The sequence below is a fragment of the Galeopterus variegatus genome, unplaced genomic scaffold, assembly GCF_000696425.1.
Source record: "Galeopterus variegatus unplaced genomic scaffold, G_variegatus-3.0.2 Scaffold478, whole genome shotgun sequence".
Lineage (NCBI taxonomy): Eukaryota > Metazoa > Chordata > Mammalia > Dermoptera > Cynocephalidae > Galeopterus > Galeopterus variegatus.
The window spans coordinates 287305-303892 of record NW_007726589.1 but is presented as its reverse complement, the minus strand read 5'-3'; the positions used below and the strand labels follow the sequence as shown (position 1 = coordinate 303892).

Genomic DNA, 16588 nt, shown 5'->3' with positions numbered 1-16588 from the left:
TTTTGGTTTGATTGTCATTTATTTTTCGTTTAAATAAACTCCGCCTAAATGCAGGAAGTAGTTGTAATGAGAAACGACAGGACATGGCTCTCCAGCTTTCCTCAAGTAACCCTACCTCCATATTTTAAATTATCATAGAAAAACAAACAAACAAAAAAGGCAGCACAAGTGCAGTCATGACTGTCATCATTTAAATTAGTTCCCTGACTTCATTACACATACCTGGTATAATTGATGCATGTGTGGGCGTTCTGTTATGGTTGACATGTACAGCAACCTGACCCTTGATATGGTCTGTAAAGATGTCCATATTGCACAGAATGAGATTCTTCCTGACTCAAATAATGTGTATAACATACATCCTTTCAAAATGTCAACATCCTTAACTAGTTAACATTGTATATAAGTCTAGGGGCAAAGACAAGCAAATGACGGTAATATAGAAGTGCCACGGCTCATTAGGCTACAACACAGGTAATCCCAAGCCACTTTATATTTTCTAAGTTCTCTGCACCTACACTATAATACTTCACACATTTATCTGATCTTCCTCTTGAGTATCCAAAAGTGCCTTGGGGAGCAAAAGCTCTTTGTCTCCCCATTTCCCAGCTAGAAGCAAGGGAGAAGGGCCATAACAAGAAGGGCCAGCTGCTCTAGAGAAAGAGTGGCACCAGGGTAAATGCTAGAGTCCTCAAGCAGGTGTCTTGAGCCAGTGACACTGGTGTATGAGGTCTATGGAGGGTAGAATCTGATGTGTAACCTAAAAATTCTGTGCAGTGCATGTTTTCTAATAACCTTAAAAGGATTTCTCAGCTTGGCTTTGCACTGGAAAATGGAGTTCAAAAGAAAATCCCATCCCCAAACTGGCAGCTGAATGTCCCCCCAGCTGGATTCTGGACAGGCATCTTCCTCTTGCCTCCCTCCACAGAGTGGGCCAGCAGTTCTCTTTGGGGGAGTGGGACTCCTTAGGCACACACAGACGGAAGGAAGAAACATTCTCTGTTACAGCAGGTGCCCCGATTTAGGAAGACAATTCTCCAAAGCCATGTTAGCTAAGCAAGAGTCCAGAGAGAATGATTTCTTTCCCTGAATCAAGTCTTTTTCTCATTTACACAGTCTCATCATAAGAACTTTAAGCATGAAAGGAAATATGCTAAATTATTCTGAGCTGTCCACTTAGAATATGGTGCGGATTTTTCCACTGTTACTAAACACACTAAAAGATACTTTTCCAAAAGGCCATTTCTTCTTATTCACGCATGTGGTTTATTCTTGCAACAAGGTCTCTCTCCAGTTGAAGCCCCCAGTTGGTCCATGGGTAAGAGGAAGGATGGGTGGATCTGTCAGCTGCCATATTCCAGTTTCTCCTAATTCTTCACAGGAACAAAACCCCAGGTATGGGATCTGAAGCAAGAGTAGCAAAGAAAGGGAAAATAGAAGACAGAGGCTTTAACTTTTACCACAAAGTTGAGGTGGCCTTAGAGAATAACAGGAATGAATAAGGGCTTGGTAGAAATGCATCCCCTTCAAGAATCAATAAAGAAAATGAAATAGGTAAAACTGATAAATTAAATGGAAGAGTATTTACATAGCAAGAGGATTCATCAAAAAGATCCATTAAATGTTGAGCTCCCCTAGCGCAATTAAGTAATTGATTATAGATTGCTGCTTAATAGGGTGGGAGAAAAGAGGACAAAACTATATAATGCTAAGGTGCCAGGAGTTAATTCCTAATTGCAAGTCAATTTAAAAAGGCAGCTCAAACATTTCTGAAATTATACTTAGACACAATGGAAGATTATTCAGTTTTTAAAAATTCATTTCACCCCTGCTTTATTTTATTTTTTGCATGTGTGTCAGTAACATTCAAAGCTGACACTAACATTCAAAGCTTCCTATCTTCAATAGTCATGGCAATTTCAAAACTTACTTTCGTGAATGTGTCCAGAGCTACATTCATAAACAAGACAAAAATCTCTGCCCTCCAGCAGCTTACAGACTAATGTAAAGGACAGATGTGTAAATAAGCTTTTTTAAAATGACAGAAGTATTTCAATTGTGATTGCACTGAACCAGGTTCTCTGGTGGCAGAGAAAGGAAGTATCTAACTTGCCTGAAGGGAAGTGTGTGGGAGGCCGCTGACCAGAAAACCTCTCCCACAGGCAGCCTCGTGGCCTTTCTGTCTTGCTGCCTTGTTCCTGGGTTTACCTTTCAGAACAATCGTTTTAAATTGTTGCTTTCCTCAGCCTACCTGCGAGGACCTCTCTGCCAGCTAAGCTGTGCTTTGGACTCACCTCTGTTCATCCAATCCAAGGTCCCTAAGGGAAATTCAGACATTTGCTTAGAATTCTTCACTGCTTCCTAAATTTTAGCTCTTAGAAGCTAACACCTCTTTTTCTCTTACACCAGGCCTAATAAAGTGCCTTACACAGAGTGCCACTCAATACATCTCGGTAGAGTGAATCAATAAGTGAATGTTCCCAGCTCATTGTAAACACACGCTTCAAAGAACTTCGCTATCAGCCGGTCACTGCATGGTTATACATCTACCAGCCATAGCAGGCCCCATAAATGCAAGAATGAGTTACCTTTCGGACCATCTGTACAAAGTCCTTGGAGTTCTGAGGTGACAACCCCTGAAGCTGGCAGGTACATGCTTCAAGGGAAGATGCGTGGGCCACGATCAGAATGTTATTTCCTGAGGAAAAAAGGCAAGGAATGGGAAGACTGTTTCCACGAAGATGTATGTAAACTTTGTAAATTCTGGAAGCGAAGTGTTCTGGCGACTTGGACAAATATACTCAAGAAGAACACAATACGACCAGGCAAAATTGCAATATTATGAAAATGCTTTATTATTGTTAAATTTTTAATTGACAGCCTAACTTTAAAAAAAAAAAAACTTTTCATCTTAAAATAATTATAGATTTACACAAGGTTACATGCACACACACACACACACATATACATATGAGGGTACTTCAAAAGGTTCATGGAAAGATTCGTATTGGTTCTATTTTGCACAAACTTTTTGAAGCATGCTCATACATACCAGGGAGGCCCCATACACCCTTCACCCAGCCTCCCCCAAGATAACATCTTATGTAACACTGCCAAACCCAGGAAATAGACACTGGGACAGTCCACACGGCTTATCAGACTTCACCAGGTGTGCATGCACTCATCTGAGTGTATGTGAGTACATAGTTCTATGCAATTCTAACACAGGTATGGCTTTGTGTAACTGCCACCACAATCAAGATTCAGAGCAATTCTGTGTCCGCAGGGCTCTCTGTGCCATCCCTTTTAATACAGTTTTAATGCTGCCACTGTCAAATTGTGAGCATTCGAAACTTTCTGATAATAGATGATGTTATGTGTTGCATATCTGTATGGTAGTGAGTGGCTTATGAGAGAAAACTGGAAGGTGGGAGTTATCTGTAATATCCGTAATGCCCAGGGCTATGTACTGTTAACATTTTTGTGTATATATAATTCCACTCTTTGTTCTGTGCACATAAATATTTTAACTTAAAATAAGGGATAAGAATATGCACAGTCTTTTGCAATCATTCTTTTTCACAAAAAAATTGATAGGTAACGATCAGTCCTAGATATCATTAAATATTTGAGTGCAGCATCTAGAAAATTCAACAGCAAACAGTCGTGAGCCTTGTAGAACACTGCTCTTGGTTGGTGGTAGCAGGTGTGTTTGTGTAGGTGTGTTTGTGTGTGGGTGACCATGCTCCTGGATCAATTACAGGCAGAATAGTTGTATGCTGGAGAACTTTTGGAAATTATAATAGGGAATCTCCTTCACAGGGAGCAAGATGAATAGCTGTAATGAAGAATCCAAGTCATTAAGTACAGTAACTACGTGTGGTGTGTTCTGCTAGAGTATTTACCATTTTAGGTACTCAGAGCATATTACAAATTTAATGTGAAAGCATCTAGAAGAGAGTCTAGATATCTATGTCTCTTCTATTAAGCCAGGCTGCCAAAGCAAGTTGGAACATCTTGAGTAGCTTGTTACCCATGATGGAGAAATGATCACATGTTTAAGTAGGAAGTCCAAAATAATACCACCTACCTTTGCCTTTACATTCGCTTATTATTTCTTTTGTTACTTGGAAACTTCTACTGATATAAGTGTCATAGGATTCCGAAACCACTAATTTGCTGACTGGAATGTGAGGTCTGTAATAGAAAAATGAACAAAGGAAATGAAAACATTTTGATCCTGAGACAAAGCGATCGATCTCATGCTAAACTTTTATTTCAAGACCTTCCCAAAGTTCTCATGTATCTGTTTGCTCATTTGCCTAGAAAGGTGAGAGACACGGGGAAGAGTATTTCCACTTATATGAACGTGAGGTTGAAATATACAGAAATAAAGGCTATACATACGGTGTCACAGAGACCAGTTAAAACATGAGACATTCAGCACATGTTTTACTCACAGGATAACATGTAAGCAGTTTGACTAATCTTACAGACCATCGGTTATTGATGGTCCTATCCCATAGCTAATAGGAAGCGAAATAGAGTTTAGATCTAACTACTTAGATCACCAGGGATTTCCCAAACCTCTCTTCAGGAGCCTTACACACGATAAGCAGCAAAGATAGGTTTTAAAAATAGATGTTAGGTCCGTGTGACTTATGAGCTTATGAAAATTTCACCAGTCTGTTCCTTTTCTTTCTCTCTGATTTTAAACACAGATCATACAGCCAACAGGAGGAGGAAGGGAACACAGTTTCTGTACTTCAGGAGCTGTCTGCATGTGGATGGGGTGGGGCAACTATCGATGTGAATGATCATTATGACACCATCAAAGGCATTTAAGAGAATGATCAAAGCAGGGCCATCTTGGTGACCCCACACATCTCCAGACCCGGTCGCCAATGCTTCTACCACCCTTTGGTATTTAGAGTGTCAGTGTTGTTTCTGGTCCATGAGATGTCTATCTTGTTTTTGAGTACAACTGTGTCATTTAATGTTTCCGTTTTCTTATTGTATTAAGTCAGTCTCCGTTGCTTATAACAAAATATCTGGAACTGGGTGATTTATAAGAAAACAAAATTTATTGCTTATAGTTTCTGAGGCTGGGAAGTTCAAAGTCCATCTGGTGGTGGTGACAGTGACCCAAGGGTCTCACATGGCAAGACGGTGGAAGCAGAGAGAGCGAGAGAGCCAGAGGCAGACTCTCCTCTTTTAAAGCCCTCAGAACCATACCCCAAACCTTCATTTTTAATCCATTCACTGCTGCATAGTCCTACAATCCAATCACCTCTTCAAGACTTCACCTTTCAATTACCATAGTAGGATTTCCTACCCTCTTAACAGTCACAGTGGGGGCTAATTTTCTAATACATAAAACTTGGGGGACACAATTCAAGCTCCAGTGTGTTTCGGAGGGATGTTATTCAATCCACTACACTTATTTTATCTTTCCTTGCCAGGTCGTCAGGGTATGGTGGAGGTGGTGGTAAATTCTCAAATAGAATTTATGTGGCATCTTGATCAGAAAACATTACTACTACTACGATGAGTACTAAAAATTTTATTTACCGAGAGGTTCCCACGTGTGGACCATGCGCAAGCGCCCTACTTGCATTCTTTTGGTACAATCCTCCTTGCAATCCTTTTGTAAATCATGAGTTTACAGATGATAAAACTGAGGCTCAGAAAGGCTACAGCTGCCTCGCCTACATTCACACCGTTGGCAACTCTTGGAGTCTGGATTTGAATGTGGCTCTGTGATCTGGTCTGTGAGCTTATCTTCCATACTGGACAGCTTCTGAAAGTGTCCTCACCAAGGTCATCCTTCTGTGTGCTTGGACTTACTGTCCAGAGAGGAAAGATGCTGTTCCCTCTGAAGGAGCTTGCCCCTCTCTGACATTCTTTCAGCTGGCATGTTTCTACTCGGAATCTCACAGCACTTGGGGGACAGGTGGAGACATGTCTCACCACTTGTTAAGGCTGTACCTCATTGTTCTGTAGCAAACTCTTCCTCTCCTCTTCTCTCCCCATCCCCATGTCTCCCCCAGTTCTATTACCATTTACATCATCTGGTCCCCCAGGACACCCCTCTGCCATGCTGTGACAAAAGGCCACTTTGTATGGCCAGGGAATCATTTCAAGGGCGAGCCCACATTGTGATGTGAGAGAGTTATGTAAGTGAAGAACGGGATAGATGCTGGGGTCTAGTTCCTTCTGATCAGTTCTTGCCTTTGGCGTCTCCCAGAACCTTGAAATTGAACCTGTAAATGTCTCCATTGCCTAACCAGTCACGATGGGCATGGGCCAGAGTCAAAGCTTTCTCACCCATCAGCAGGATGTGTCAGCTGCTAGCACAGCTGCAGGGCCCTTGTACTGTCCGCAGAGTCAGGTGGGCTTCCAACCACCCACTAACCCTGGAACCCAGTGCTCCTGGGACAGTATCCTCCCTAGAACTCTCTCCACCCCACCCTGCTTTGGTCCTCTATCTCGAGCCACACACCAGAGTTTGATTTGTTGCCTCCCAACACTCCAGATCCATGCTCTCCCCCCAAATCCCTAACCTCCTCCAAGTCAGGCCCTGTTCTGGAGCCCCACCCAACTGATGTGTATTTTCTTTTTTTTCCTGCCTTGCTCCTCTGGCCCAGCTCCCTAAGACTAGAGCTGCCTTCTCCATCCAGCCCCTAGGCTGCTCTTGCTGCCTGTACATAATGCTTAGATATTAGTCAGCAGCCTGGTTAGTTTCTCAAACTTGACTTCTAGTCCCACCTCCCTCCTGCTCTCTGCCCGCCCTTGTTGCCAGGTAACAGGACTCTTTAAGCAGAGCTCCCTTGACCCATGCTACCCCAGCTCTCAGGGCTTGCCCCTCTGCCCATCACCGCATGCCTTCAATCATTTGGGTACCAGCTACTTGCTTCAAAGGGCCTGGTCATGTGGCATCATTCATTTCATAGGGAGTCTAATTCTAGGGCTGGGTCTCTCAGTGCTTTAACTTTGGCTTTCTCAACTGATTTACAGAATTAGAGGCTTCATCTCCCTCTCTCCCTCCACCCCCAACAGAAAATGGTTGAGTTGAATTTGGGGTTTCTGAAGAGGATAAGAAAATCTGGAGTAAAGACTGCCCTGATCCCCAGGTTCTTGGGCATTCATCCTTCTGCTTGCACTACTGATGGGGTCTGCGTGTGCAAGCAAGGCTCCACTCGGATGATTCTGGAGACCTCTGCAAGTTGGCTTGGAAAGCACTATAGAATGCACCAAAGGGGGACGCTGAAGACACAGTTGGCTCTTGTTGGCCTGGGTGCGGCCATGTGGTGAGTGACAAAAGTCACTTCCCCAATGTTGGCAGCACCTTGCCCTCTTTCCAGGACAGAGGCATGATGGCTGGGATAACAGTTTATTGTGATTTCCCCCTCAAAAAATAGAAAAGCAGTGGCAGAGAGGGTGTTGAACAAAATGTGAAGTGTATTAGTAGAGAGTCCAATTGATTTAATTTTATTTTTGAGGAATGCTAATTCCTTTAAGGCAAGAAGAAGTAGCACATAATTAATTAATGGCATTATCTGAGGTCTTATTTGCAGAGCAGAAGAATTAGTATGAAAACAAAGATATTGTCTCCTGCCTTAGTCAGGAGCTCACCTTGCTTCATTTGTGGTTTGGGTAGATATTTAAAGTGAAAGCTCAACAGATATCACAAAGAAGAAAGTTCTGCTTATGTTGGTCATTTGTTTCAAATTCTGCCCTAAGAAATAGGAGTTTAATTCCCCACTATAATGGTCCCTCCTCAGAGAGATTTTACAACTATATTATTATTGGTTAATTTTTAACTGTGTACATGTAGATTATTCACCTCTGAGCAATCTACAAACACTTTTTTTTAAGTCCCAGTACAGACAGTCTGGTCTAATGGAAAAAGCAAAGGAACAGGAGAAGACTATAATGCAGATTACAGTGCCTGACAAGCAGAAAATGATCAAGGAAGGCTAGTTGTCATTCCTATCGTTATTGCATGGTCACTAAATGTATAACTTTAGGCAAGCCACTCGAACTCTCTCATATGTAAAAGTGGTTTGCCTACATTCTGAAGTTATAAAAATCATAAATGAAGATAATAAAGAGAATTAAAAGTGTTTTGAAAAATTAAAAGTGAAAATCCAAGGCAAGACATTGTCATCTCCTTTATCTCCCAACAAGGAGCTGAACTGCATGGTCAGTAGTTGGTGCATGCTCCTGGAATGGTTTTATGATCACATGGTACATATAATGAAGTCAGGAAAATCCAACATAGGAGTGGGGTGGGGAATATAATTCACACTAATGCTAAATACAAGGCAATGACAGCTTTGCTCCAGTTTTGGTTTCTGAAGTCATAGCGTGTCTACCACCAGAAGGAACAACTGCCTGTAAGCTACATCCTCTGGCCTGGTGAGAGTGTGGAAAGTATTTCCACATTGGCCTCAGGAGGCAGCAGTTTCGGAGGGTTACCTGTAGGTTGTATCAACACTCAGGCTTGCTGCAGCTAACTCTGATGGAGATATCCACGCAGGTAACGTGTTGCCAGCCACCCATTTCGTCCACTCAAATAAGCCAGGCTCTATGCGGATCTTCAAGTGACTATCTTGTTGTAAACCTTAGAGGTAAAATAAAATGAAGATGAAGGAGTGTCACCATGTTCTCAGTGGAAAAATAAATTATAGGCCAACTTGTTACAGAAATTCTGAATAAATTAGCCATTCTCTTTTGTCTTGGGTGCTGTATGGTGCTAAAGGAAAGTGGAAGCATATGGATCTGGACAGGGTTTTCAATTTTTGTATGTTACAAACACATGAGATTAATACCCCGTCCATACCCCCAGGATGTAGGCCAGCTCTAAGTGGTATCTGATTTAAGGGGAAAAAACACAAGCTATTATTCATATAACTTATTCACTTCTATGACTATTATAATTCCTCTTTCTAAAGTAAATTCCATGATTATCTTACCAAGAAACTTCAGATATTCTCTTCACACTCACTACTCTACAACAGCTTACATTGTATTTGAATATCATGTAAATTATTCGTTTTCTTATCAGAAAACCCAGTGTTGAATATTACATGTACGCGTACACGGGTCCTGTGTTTTATTGTAGTGCAATTACCCTCAGAGTCGGGACTGTCCCTGCTTTGCTCTCTTTACATTGCATGTGGCCTCGTTTTTCTGTGCAAATTTGATACATGAACACCTTCTGGTAGTGAAGAGAAGGTTTACTTAAGAATAGGAGACTTAACTATACTGTCAAATTCTTTGTTGTCTTGTCTATTCCTGGCTCATTGGTTTGGTATAAGTGAACAGGTTGACTCTGTTTCTTTCAGTTTTCTTTCCAGTGAGATGAGAATGGGGATGCCTGTAACTCAAACTTGCACAGATTTTAGGGTGAAAGTGGAGTATCTTTATAGCAATGGTTCTTTTAAAGTCTTTCCAACTAAATCAAGAAACAAGGATGAGGCCGGCCCGTGGCTCACTCGGTAGAGTGCGGTGCTGATAACACCAAGGCCACGGGTTCGGATCCTATATAGGGATGGCCGGTTCGCTCACTGGCTGAGCGTGGTACTGACAACACCAGGCCAAGGGTTGAGATCCCCTTACCGGTCATCCTTTAAAAAAAAAAAAAAAAAGAAAAAGAAACAAGGATGATTAAGATTTGAGACTTCCAATAGTACTACTGCTGCTGGAAACAAGGCAAACAACAGATCAAAGCAGGGGAAACTATTTGACTATTTAAGTGTGAGGAAAGGATCACTCTCTATAAGCTCTAAATATTTTGCAAGCCTACAACTCATCCAAGAAAGCTTTAAATTCTCAAGAAAAACAGTATTAGTATACTCTCTTTTATCTGGGTTATGCTGCGAGAGTATGATTTTGTGTCTTGTGCAAGGTTGTCTTCTGAAAGAATTCTTGCTAAAAATTCCAGGTTCGAAGCTTTCAATTAGCTAATGTCCCAATACTCTAAGATAATTTGGATGTGGGGCTGCCTGGATACAGAAAGATGAAACAGTTGACTCTAGTCAACCTGAGAGTCTTACCTTTCAAGATATTGTGTGCAGTCTGAACGCAGCGTAGGGATGGGGAGGAATAGACGTGATCAATAATGGTGTTACTTTCTAATAAGGCTTCACCTGCAAAGAAAACCAAAGAAAAGTCAGTCTGATGGATTTACACAGCCTCAGCTTGATCCTCCTAGCGAGGGGTGCCCAGCAGACCCTGTAAGCCTCTCTTTCCTAGTGGAGGCTCATGAGGAGTCAGTAGTGTCAGTCTTGTTTCCAGCGATCCCCTCATCAGTGTTTCTATGCCAGAGGCCAAGCAAGAGACCCCTTCGTGCCTTTTTCTTTCCTTCTCTCTGGTGCTAACAAGAGGTAAAGTGTCCCTCTAGGAAAGACCTAGAAGCAGAATAATGCTCTGACTTCAAACAAGATAATGCTCTAACCTCTATCTTGTGATAAAGGTGAGAGGGTTTATATTGTGAAAATTAGGCCTTGTTTTAATTTTATTCTGTGCTAAACAAAATCTCAACTTGTCATATTCTTGGACACCAGAGATAAATCCCAACACCCGATACTTCAACACTTTCCTCATGGAATCCACTTCTGTTCTCTACCGGATAGAGTCCAAACGCCTTACTGGGATGATCGAGGTCTTCCCTGAACATGTCTTTATCTGTCTCACCAGGCTCATCTCTTGCCCTGCCTCACCATTTACACTGTAGAAACAAGACAGGCTTCCCCTGTCCTTTCAATGCTGTTTCTCACTTATGACTTTGTTTATGTCATCCTTCCCACTGAGAACGCCCTCCCTCCCTCCTGCTCCTTCTCTGCCCCACTCACTTCTATCGCAGGTCCCAGCTCACCTCTCTTCCTCTCTTGTATGTCTTTTTTTTTTTTTTTCCTTTTTTTGTCTTTTTTCATGAATGTAAAACTCTATGCATAGCTCTATTACTAAGTATACCATATTGTATGATATTTATGCACGCATAAGTTTATTTCCCTGAGGGTGGGGACTCACATTCAGGTCCCCAACTTCTAGCCCAGTACCTTGCACAAAGAAAATGATCAATAAATATCTGTGAAATGACTGAACAAGACAAGGTGCTGTCTCTGCATGGCAGGTAGGGAATGGGCCTGCAGAGACCTGAGCATCTGAAAGTATCAAGTGGCCTCCATAAATTCAGCAACTCCAGGGCTCCCTCTTCCTTGCCCTCGCCCTATTCTTCTTTTTCCTTTTTTTTACAATTTTACCATTTTTATTTTATTTTTTTGCAAAGTACATTTTTTATTGGTTGTGAATATTCATGAGATGCAAAGCTGATTGTCACCACTCATGCCCAAGATGTGATGGCCAGACCTTGTCCTCTTCTTACAGCTATGTTGGCGGCTGCTGTGATCTTGAACTAGAAGCTGACCTGTTCGCTACACCAGTGACATAAGTAAACCCAGCCTGACCTTCCCCGTCCTTGGATCGTACACTCTCCTTGATAGGGACCACACCTTATTCACTTTGGGAAACCAATCCAGTGCTGAGCACAGTCTCCTGAACCGAATTGTTGTGTAATAAATTCCATTTAGATTGGGAAAATATATTACTTCTAGGAAAGTTATAGAAACCCCCTAGTGGCACCAGTCTTTGAAGGAGGAGCCAGGACACCCTGTGCACCACTCCAGGACACTTACCCACTAGTCTTGCTTGCATACATCCGAACACGGTGATGGGGGCATCTTTCTCGTAATCCCGGAAGCCACCACTGCGCGGAGGTAAGCTGAGAGGCATGTTCAGGTTGGTGCGTATGTAGCGGCCTGGGGAAGAGAGGGTCAGACGTGGGGGGGCTACAGGAGTGTCTCGTTTCCTTAGGACTTCCCTTGCTGATCCTGACACTTTCTCCACCTCCGTTCCTCCTGACCAAAGAGACCAAACTGAGCTGTCTGGAGCTGATGGAAAACATTGAGACTGACACTTTCTTCGGTAGAGTGACTTGGAATCCACTCTTCCATTCTGCTGACAAAAATGATGAAAGTAGTTTCTAAGTGATTAAAGTAACAACCAGACACTCTAAAGCAGGTGGGATTCTCTGATAAACAAGCCTCTCTATCTTAAAATGAAAATGGAACAAAATGAGCCAAAGCCATTTAATGGAGGGAACTCTGGCCATGGGATCAGGACATGTCTCTGAGGCTGACTTTGCCATATGACTGTGGGCAAGACATCTACCTTTTTTGGTCCCTGGTCCCCCATTTTAGATAGTGGGAATAAGGACACTATAACCTCTTCCCTCAAACTCAAGACAACGAGGAAGGACTTCCAGATTACAGGCATTTTCTATAGCACACAAGCCCATAAATGACTCCATCTGGATAAATGTAGCTTGACTATGCCCCCTAGAGGCCATGATGGGTATGCCAATGCTGAGTAGGCCAACAAACCACTTACCTTTGGCATCAAAGCACTGGGACAGCCAGTACTTCCCAAACACCACATCCATCCTCTCACCGTGCCGACATACGAAGAGGCATCGCTTTTGAGGGCCAGGCTGGCTGTTGACCCTCAGGGGCTGCAGAGAAAAAAGAGCTATTAGTGAGGAAACATGTGGCAAAGTAGGCATGTCCTGGAGCCAGGTGCCAGGTGAGCTGAGCTCTGGTACAAGTTATGCTGAGGTAGGACCTGGACAAGCCCCATAACTGCCTTGGATTTAAGTTGGCTTATCCGTAAAATGAGGGTGGGAAGACTCATCCTACAGACCTCACAAGTTATTTTGAGGCTCAAATGAGATAAACAGGTGCTTTGCAAAATAAGAAGGTTATAAAAATATTATCATTGCTGCTGTAGTTGTCATTAGAAGGAGTAGAATTTGGCCAATACTAAAATATGAAGGTCACTTGAGTTACAGCTCAGAGACACTAATGTAGAGATAGTGTCTAGTGGGAAGCTTCTTTCCCAAAAAGGACACTTCATCAACTTGTTCAGGGAACAAGGACTTCTGTTGTCACAAATGTGTCCTCCTCATCTCTAAAGGCTACCCAGACCACCACATGGTCGTGGTCTGCTCCAGCAACGAGGCCCTGTTTTGTCTATTCTAATCACCACGTGGGCTCTGTTGTCTGACTACATACACGTTGGTGTTCCCAGAAACGGTTCATGAAGGACAACTGCCACCTTCTGGGTGATGAAATAGGTAACTCTGGTCAAAGGAATGTCCAAATGACTTTGGTGTCTGTAACTGCTGGGTGGAACCTTACAGATGTTTCTACATTCTTCTTACTGACACAGTCAGCAGTTCCCAGTTTCCTCAGTGTTCCTAGGTCAGCGTTGGCCAGCACTTTACATTAGCTTCTAGTTGCTCTAACAAGGTTAATGTGTAGAACAGTGGCAGGAAATGTCCTATATGTTTCCCTTAATTCAAACCCGGGGATCCAACCAAATGGTCTACTCTCTTGATCCTCAACTGCTTGAACTTTCAACTTGCCTTTGTCTATGCTGTTTAACGACTACTCCCCACTCCCCCATCTCCAACCTTTCTTGGAAAAGCTAACATATATGGAGCACTCACTATATGCCAGCTATTGTATTAACAGCCTTATTTTACTATTTCCTTTAATCTTCATGACAATCTACAAAATAGATACAACTATGGGCATTATTCTTACTTTAGAGATAAAATCTTCTTCTCCTCTCTCTGTGGAACAACCTAGACTCAGGTGCTGGATGTCACTGTCAGTCCCACTCATCTGGCTCTTCCTCACCTTGAATTTATGTATCTCTTTTATAATCTTGTGTACTTTCTCCCCCAGAGATCAGGGACCCCTTGGAGGCAACGAGGACAATGCCTCATTCTTGTAAATAGGTTCTCAGTCAACCTGAGTAGAGGTGAGGGTGGGACCCTGACGATCAGCCTTACCTGCATGGGCTGGCAGATGATAGTTAGGGGTGGCGTCTCCCCCAGTCCCTGGTCCTCGTACTGCCGTCTCTCCAATGCTCCATCACCAAATGTGAGAGAGTTGGACGATGATGTATTTAAGATCGAGTAAGACCTGCGGAGGAAGGTAAGGAGATGTTAACTGCTCTGGTCAGGAGTCATCAGCACTTCATCCTGGGGCCCATCGGGAGTGTGGGAATGTGTACAAAACACTCTCTGGGTAGTGCCATGGCTGGGAACGCTGAGCGGGGGGCACCCCATTCCTGGGGAGGAATATCTAGTTTTACACTAAAGTTAATAAAGCAGGAGTAGACGGATTTTCATACGGAGAACAGATGTGTCATCCCTGTGGGCAGAGATGGGGCACAGTGATTTGTGTTTATTAGGATACCACGGGCGTGGCTGGCACCAAAGGCATGTTTCATAAGGAGGTATCAATTATGGACCATTGTTTCCAGCTATTTTTCTGGCTCAAAAGAAATAAACAGTTCCTATTGCCTTTTATTTTTTTCCATGGTAATTTTCATCTGAAGTGAAAGAGCGACAAAGGAACGTTACCACCTCCACTACTTTTACCTGTGGCTCAGCATGGTCAGGGAAACTTCAAGGCCATTATCCCCTATTCCACCCTCTTCAGTCTCGGAACCCTATCTGCACCTCAGCAACACCTCCAGCAAGATGATTAAAGACAGAATTGTGGCGGAGCAGAGCATTCTCACCAGATGTTTAGAGCTGTGAGCCAAGAACTCTCATTTCTGAGTGTAATGCTGTAACTACGGAAGCCCCAAAGAGGTCTTGCTGAAAGGAAGACAGTCAGAACATGCCACGTTTAAATCATCGTGAATAGTAAGACCTCCAAAAAGCTTTATCTAATAAACATTGCTATTTAAATATAGTTTTTAGGCAAATCCAATGAACCTCTTTTGTATCACTGCATAGCGTCAAGGCAAAGTGTTTAAATTTTAGATTTCTCGTTTCTTTACAACATGGGTAGCCATATGTCCCAGTTTGCCCAGGACAGTCCTGGTTTGTTTCCATCGATCCAGCAATCTGTCCAGTTTAGCACCTGTTCTGGATTATTCATTTTTAACACTGTATAGTATTATTATTAGAATTTTATATTTGAAAAGAACTTTTCATATTCATCAATGTGATAAAACTAACTGGTTAGTAAACTTTTTTCAAAAAATTATGATTTTAATATCTTAGCACCCCTTAACTCTCAGAAGTGGTCCTTTGTTGGCTATACACAATAGACTCATTGTACTTATAAACAAAGGTCTCAAAAGCCTCATAACCTGAAAAAGTGATTTTCAGTCCTTGTGTATATGAAAATCACCAGGGGACCTTTAAAAAACACTCACGCCTGGGCCCTACACATTGTGATTCACTAGGTGTGGGGTGGGACCCAGGGACCCATCCTTCAGCAAAGCTGCATCAGTAAGTCTGATGTGTAGCCAGATGAAACCTGTTATGGTAAAATTAAAGTAACGGTAGCCCCAGGAAATTTTGGCCACTCACACAGTCTAATAGACCGGCTATTCTCCTTTATTTTAAACTGAGATTTTTCCAAACATCACACAATTAAAGAAAATTCAGTTTTACTGTCTGATTCATCAGAGCTTCAGGGCTCAGCGTGTCTGGCTCTCTGGAATCGTGCTGACATCTTGCTCATACATGTCTCTCATTTCTTTATTTCAGCCACGAAGACACGAACAGGATGCCTTCTCTCCCTCCTGCCGCTCACTTGGCAAGGAGAACAACAGCCACCTTCCCTTCTTCACTGTCATTGTAATTAAAGGACCTGACTCACTCTGGGACAGCTTGGACTGTCAGTTCCAATAAGACAACAGTCAGATGCTTTATGTTGAGAGCAGTGTAGGAAGGAAGCCAGGCCTGACACCGGAGCATCTTCACAGGCCCCCGGGAGGTGCTATCTCCTCCCTATAACACACTAGGCCGGTGATAAGCCCAGAAGGGCCAGGTGGCTCCCCCTCCCTGCAGAGCACACAATGGGGCTTCACCAACTAACAAATACCTAGAGATACTCAGAATCAGGCAAGACATGCAGTGAGGATGGCAGGAAAATACTTCCTTAGGAGGGACTCAGAGAGCTGAGAAGCGCTGGATGGGGAGGGGTATGAAAGGTCATTGACTTGAAGTCCCCACTTGCTGCCCACATGCCACCTGGGTCATGCTTGAGCACCGCCCCTGCCCCAGGGCTCTTCCTCCTGAGTCCATCTTTGGTCAGGGGTGGGAGAAGCTCTGTCTCACAGTGAAGCTGCATTCCACCTGCTGGAGTCATTTCCACCTCTGGAGTTAAATAGGTAAGTGCACTTAGTTCATCTCTAGGATTGCTTTTGTGAAAGAGGCATTTGATCTGATGGGCATGTATGTGAGAACATGATCCTGACATTGATCCATGGAAAGCTTAGCCCTTTCTTGCAGTCTTCACAACACTGCAGGAGGTCAGTGCAATTATTATCCCCACTTTACAGATAAGCAAACAGAGGCTCCAAGAAGTAATGTAACTTGGCCAAGGTCACACATCTAGTAAGGAGGAGAGTTAGAATTTGAATCCCAGACTACTGGAATCAAAACTCAAATTCTTAATTACAATGTCCTAATGTCTTTTTTTTTTTTTTTTTC

The 16588-nt window shown here is 42.9% G+C and overlaps 1 protein-coding gene across 1 annotated transcript in view; it reads right to left on the bottom strand.

Annotated features, from left to right (window-relative positions):
• Positions 1-16588, bottom strand: part of UBASH3B (ubiquitin associated and SH3 domain containing B) — a 19089-nt gene continuing 2501 nt past the window's right edge. The window contains exons 3-10 of the mRNA XM_008569220.1: positions 13922-14054; positions 12457-12577; positions 11703-11825; positions 10062-10154; positions 8482-8626; positions 4091-4197; positions 2589-2698; positions 1-1404 (exon numbers count right to left, since the gene is read on the bottom strand). Of these exons, the coding sequence (XP_008567442.1) occupies positions 1267-1404; positions 2589-2698; positions 4091-4197; positions 8482-8626; positions 10062-10154; positions 11703-11825; positions 12457-12577; positions 13922-14054 (970 nt within the window). The 3' untranslated portion in view covers positions 1-1266. The remainder of the gene's footprint in view (positions 1405-2588; positions 2699-4090; positions 4198-8481; positions 8627-10061; positions 10155-11702; positions 11826-12456; positions 12578-13921; positions 14055-16588) is intronic.